The sequence below is a fragment of the Echinops telfairi genome, unplaced genomic scaffold, assembly GCF_000313985.2.
Source record: "Echinops telfairi isolate 266 unplaced genomic scaffold, ASM31398v2 ScPeMD7_7469;HRSCAF=8507_0, whole genome shotgun sequence".
Lineage (NCBI taxonomy): Eukaryota > Metazoa > Chordata > Mammalia > Afrosoricida > Tenrecidae > Echinops > Echinops telfairi.
The window spans coordinates 73,858,357-73,864,061 of record NW_022111372.1 but is presented as its reverse complement, the minus strand read 5'-3'; the positions used below and the strand labels follow the sequence as shown (position 1 = coordinate 73,864,061).

At 42.5% G+C, this 5,705-nt stretch overlaps 1 protein-coding gene across 1 annotated transcript; it reads left to right on the top strand.

Annotated features, from left to right (window-relative positions):
* Positions 1 to 565: 565 nt before the first annotated feature.
* On the top strand, positions 566 to 5,658 carry THG1L (tRNA-histidine guanylyltransferase 1 like). Its single transcript, XM_004697113.2, has 5 exons — positions 566 to 759; positions 1,615 to 1,791; positions 3,311 to 3,480; positions 4,265 to 4,353; positions 5,443 to 5,658. Exons 1-5 carry the CDS (start codon positions 566 to 568, stop codon positions 5,605 to 5,607), a joined length of 795 nt encoding a protein of 264 aa, XP_004697170.2. The 3' UTR covers positions 5,608 to 5,658.
* Positions 5,659 to 5,705: the final 47 nt, after the last annotated feature.

Sequence of the window (5,705 nt, the reverse complement as noted above, 5' to 3'; positions counted from 1 at the left end):
ATATATATATATTTGTGTGTGTCGTCCATCCACAGAAACTTTCAAGTTAAAAGTTTGCTTCCAACTCAGGGTTTCTGGGACTGTAAATCTTTATCAGAGCGATGGCCTCATCTTTCTTCCCCAGGGTCGCTGTGCCGCAAGAATTGACTCCATGACAGTGAGCTGTTTTTCGACGTTTGAGGTGCGGACCCTGCAGTCAATAATCCCACCGCGCTACCACGGCTCCTTAGGACACCACGTGAAGTCGTCCTACTCTGCACACAGGGAGCCTCCTTGAGACAGAATCCACCCAGTGGCACCTAGCAACCACATTTAGAAAGAAAAACTACAGCAATCAACCAGTAAGGAATTTCTTAAAGTTTCCAAAGAGTTAGCTGTTGTAGACTGGGCAGAGAAAGGGGAAGGAACTTAATGCGGAGAAAAACAATTGGAAACTCCGCGGCTTCTGTGGATTAAAAAAAAGAGACAAGCGAGGTCGACCTCCACTCGGCCTAGAGTGGAAGCCTGGAGAAACAAAGGCTTCCGGGGCAGAGCCCGTCAATTCTTTTCTCTTCCGGAGCGAGGAATGTGGACTGCCCGCCGCATTAAGTTTCCGGACTGCTTGCATGTCACATCTGGTTTCCTGAGCCGGTACCTGCGCTTAGGCCCGGTGACCATGGCAAAGAGCAAGTTTGAATACGTTCGGGAGTTCGAGGCCGACGACACCTGCCTGGCCCACTGCTGGGTGGTAGTGCGACTGGATGGCAGGAATTTCCACCGGTGAGCAAGTCCGACGCGGCCCGCAGGCAGGGCCGGAAGTCGGCCACGTTACTGGGGTAACGCGACAGCCAGTGAGCGTGCGCCGCTGAGCGTCGCCTGCCGTGCCGACTACTGGGCGCGGGCGCGGGTCTAGAAAAGTTCGAGGAGGCATGTTGCGGCGCTGTTGAGCGAGCTTGCAGTGCGCGTACTACGTGGGCAGAGATCGGTTAGCCAGGACTTGGTAGAAAAGTTGATCAGGTCTTCGGTCAATTATAGCTCAGCTATACTGTCATCTTTTGAGTGCTGCTTTGGACAGCACTTTTCAGTAGAGAGGGCTTCAAAAAGTTCGTGGAGAAATTCCTTTATCTTATCATTCAAAATGTCCAGGAACGTTTTGAAACCCACTGAAATAAGCTTACCCCACTATTTGTAACAGACTATCTGAAATGGCCTGTGGGGGGTGGGGGGGAACAGGACAGGAGGGAAGGAGGGAGGAAAGTGGAGAAGTGTGGCAGAAATATGGGAATTTAGGTTTTTTTTTAAAAAGTACTCTGAACTTCTCTTGGGAACTTACTAGGAATCAGGCACAATTACGTCTGTTATCTTCCTCTAATCATTAGAGAAACTCAATGAGTTAAATAGTCTTATTTCGCAGAAAAGGGAATTAAGCCGTAGTGGCCTCGTGGGTTGAGTTAGGCTGTTAATTGCGAAGGTCAGCACTTGGAAACCATCCGCTGCTTGAAACCCGCTGCGGCAGTTTTACATTCTATGAGGTGGCTGCGAGGAGGAATCGATTCAAGGGCATTGAATGAGGTTCCACTGCGCTCCGCTCCCCTCCACCCTTGCCGTATTTCTTCCTGCCTTTCCTCTGTGAAGGTTTGCTGATAAGCACAACTTTGCAAAACCTAATGATAGCCGTGCCCTCCACCTAATGACGAAGTGCGCCCAGACTGTAATGGAGGAACTGGAGGATATCGTGATTGCTTATGGACAGAGTGATGAGTACAGCTTTGTGTTCAAGCGGAAGAGTAATTGGTTTAAAAGAAGAGCCAGGTAATTCTCTCCAAGGCCTAACTCCTTTTTGAGATGTTTCCTACCAGCATCTGTTTTCTGCCTGCCCTGATTGCTGGCTTACAGACTGGTGTCTGCAGTATTTGCAAATGCAGACGAAGGAGGGGGGGGCTTCAAAAAGTTGTTGGAAAAATATAATTTGAAGATAATGGCGTTTTCCCATTTTGGGGGGCGGCATGTTTCTTGTTTAAGTACTTCCTCTGATAGTGAATGGTAAAACTAGAAAAAGATCCCAAGAATGTACAGTAATACTAATGATTCATAGGTTGACGTTAGCCAGTGATAGTCCTACCTGTATTGCTATGCTGTTTAAACTTTCTTTTTGATGCATTTCTTTTGAGCTGTTTTAGGTTTACAGAAAAATTGTGCATTACCCATCTATCCCTCCTTTGTACACATCATTCCATCTGTCAACATCTTGCATCCCTGTGGTACATTTATTTCAAACAAAGAACGCATTGTTACATTATTATAAACTAAAGTCCGTAGTCTATATTTCCGCATGCTCTTCGTGTTGTACAGTCCCACAGATTTTGACAAATGTTTAATGTCATGTGGCCACTATTACTGTATCATGCAGAGTAGTCTACTCCCTAAAAATGCTCCGGACTCCACCTGTTCACACCTCTCACGGCCCTCCCTTACCTTTGCAGCCTCGGAGCTTTTCATGGTCTCGAGTTTTTCGTTTTCCAGAATGCCATAAAATCTGAATTGTAGGCTTCTTTTTCACCTACCAGTCACCAGTAAAGATTTCCCCATGTCTTTGTGTTGCTTGATGACTCATTTCTTTTTATTTTTGAATAATAATTCAATGGTATAGATGTAGCCACGCCCCCTTGTGGTAAAGAGTGGTTACGCTGTTGGCTGCTACCGGACAGGTTTGGCGATTTGAACCCACCAGCCCCTCCACAGGAGAAAGATGTGGCAGTTTCTGTAAACATGACAACCTAGGCAACTATGAGGCAGCTCTACTCCGTCATATAGGGCCGCTGTGAGTTGGAATTGACTTAACAGTAGTAGAGCTTTTGGTTTTTGTTTTTTAATGTATCACAATTTGTTTATCCATTCGCCTATAAAAGATTATCTTGATTTAAACTTTTAATTGAGTATCAGCACAAAATCTGCAAATCTGATGTTTCATTTGGCAGTATTTGGAAGCTCACAAGAAACAATTTACATAATAAACTGCTATACTTTTAAAGTCATGAGTCTTCCAAGGCTAAAAAAAACTTCTTGAATCATAAATTCTTATCATATCCAACCATGAAAAATTTGGTACTGATAAATTACCTACCAGACTAGAAGTAGAGGCAGGCAGCATTTTAAATGTATAACTGAAATACTGTCATGTTTCTTCTTGGCTAACTGTATTTTATCTCTTGGCTTGCCAGATAGCATGTGTAATCTCTGTGTTGCACCCACAGGCCTTATCCTGCTTTTGAATTAATGTTGTGTGTTTTGTCTCTCCTTGCTCTACCCAAATGTGCCTTATATTTCCAAGCAAGTTCATGACGCATGTGGCCTCGCAGTTCGCCTCGAGCTATGTGTTTTATTGGCGGGATTACTTTGAAGATCAGCCTCTTCTATATCCCCCAGGCTTTGATGGAAGAGTTGTGGTGTACCCTACCAACCAGACCATAAAGGATTACCTCAGCTGGAGGCAAGCAGACTGTAAGTAGCATCCAATAAACAGGTAAACCGCCAGCCCCATGCACTGGAGGTGGTGACTGACAGAGGTCTGGCTCACAAGTATGTTTTATCTTGAGAGTAGTATTTTTTTTAAGTAATTTTCTTAATTACTAAAATATTTTAGTAATTGAGAGATTTTATATTAAAAATACCTATTTTGAGCACCTTTCTTAGGGGATCTGTTCTGCTTTCACAGTTATTGTTGCAAAGCAACTATATGGTATGTGTGCGCACCCTCACCATTGTGCGCCAGTTGCTTCCATTCATTGCCTCTTGTTCTCCTGGGTCATGTTTTTTTCTGGTCTTGCTGGCCTCTGGGTAGTTGTAATGCCTGTCTTGAGTGACTGTAATGAAAGGTGTGTGAGACTTAGGCTTGGTATATTTTGATTTTACCAGAAAAACTGGAGAAGGGAGTGGAATGATATAAATGAAATAACTTTTGGAGTACTCCTCAGTTGAACACATGTGAACAGATTTCTGTAACGCATACCTGATTTGACTGCATGAAGCAGTTGCTAGGAAATAAGGTGGTTTTTTAAACCCCTTCCTCTCATTTTCCCTGCAAATGACTTTTGGTGAGTCACTGAATATCTGTAAGATCTCTCTTCTTTCTTTTTCATCATTTTATTGGGGGCTCCTACAACTCTTGTCACCATCCATCCATCCATCCATTGTGTCAAGCACATTAAGTTCTCTCTTCTCTAAGAAGAGTAAGTACTGAGGAGAGCTTCTGGGTGAATAAACAGTCGTTTTGTTCTCTCCGCAGGTCACATCAATAATCTTTATAATACAGTGTTCTGGGCGCTTGTACAGCAGTCTGGACTCACCCCAGTACAAGCCCAAGGGAGGTTACAGGTATCAAGAGCTTCCTATCTAGTACTTAGCTGTAGGCGGTTATCTGTAGGCTCCCCCTCTGGAACCCTGCATAAGTTGCCTCTCTCTGAGCCCGCTGCCTCAGCTGGAAAGTGGAATGAATGACAGGCCTTGGCTGGACCTGCATCTCAGCTGCCCCATTTTAGTGTCAGTCACTACCAGGCCAGGAAATTTATTGCTGTTAACTACTGGACGGTAACTGGTTTTTGGATTTACGGTCCATGTATATAGTTAAGACTTCAGGTCTCTGGAGTTAAATTACCACACTTAAATTGTGCTTCCATTTATTTTTTTCCTCTCTGCTTCAGCTTCTTACAGGTAAAATATGAGAAATAATGTTCTGACCTAATAGGTTTATAATGAAAAATACATAGTATGATGCATGTAAATGTATGAAGCACATTGTAAATATTTGGTACAAAAGGGCTTCCAAAAGTTCACAGAAAAAATGTTACTAAAAGATAATAGAAAATTTCTATATACTTTTTGAAGGCCCATAATATAGTCTGGTTTTCATTCTTAGCACTGTTAACCTGGAGGATCACTGTAGTTCTGCAGTGAGATAAGGTGTTGCAATAGCTCCAAATGCAATACTTGGTTCATTCTAACTATTTCAGTAAATTACTGTATTAACAGTTAATAATAAAGACTTTTATATATAGGGATAATTAGGATACAGGCAGATAGAGCTAGGGTTTGACATAATTGAGCGTAGGTCTTTTTTCTTACTAGAAGAATAAGAAAAGCTTTAGATAATGTGTGTCATTTTTTTCTAAAATGGAGGATCGAGTAAGAAAATATAGAAAGTACCTGGGACATAACAGGTGCTTAGTCATTATCAGTCCTCCTACCTTATCACACTCTTGAACTGTGGAGTCAGTTATTGATCTGAGGAGCATTGAAGCAACTAAATAAGACTTGAATTGCTCTTAAAATAGAGATGCCTTATTACCCCTATGAAATTTGACTAAACTTCTTCCACTTTATGGAAGCTTTGAGGGTGGAATGCTTAGGAAGGCTGAGGTGATAAAGTGGACATACAAAGCTTTCATACCTGTTTTATTTCCTCAGGGAACTCTTGCAGCAGACAAGAATGAAATTTTGTTTTCTGAATTCAACATCAACTATAATAATGAGCCCCTGATCTTTAGGAAAGGGACTGTGCTGATATGGCAGAAGGTAAGATGGTTATATTTAGAGAAAAATGGAGGTCAAGAAGAGAGCTCAGGAACATGACAGTAGGACAAGAGGAAAGTAAAAGGGAATAGAGGAAAGAACTAGGAGACAAAGGGCACTTATAGAAGTCTAAATACCGGCATGTATATATGTAAATA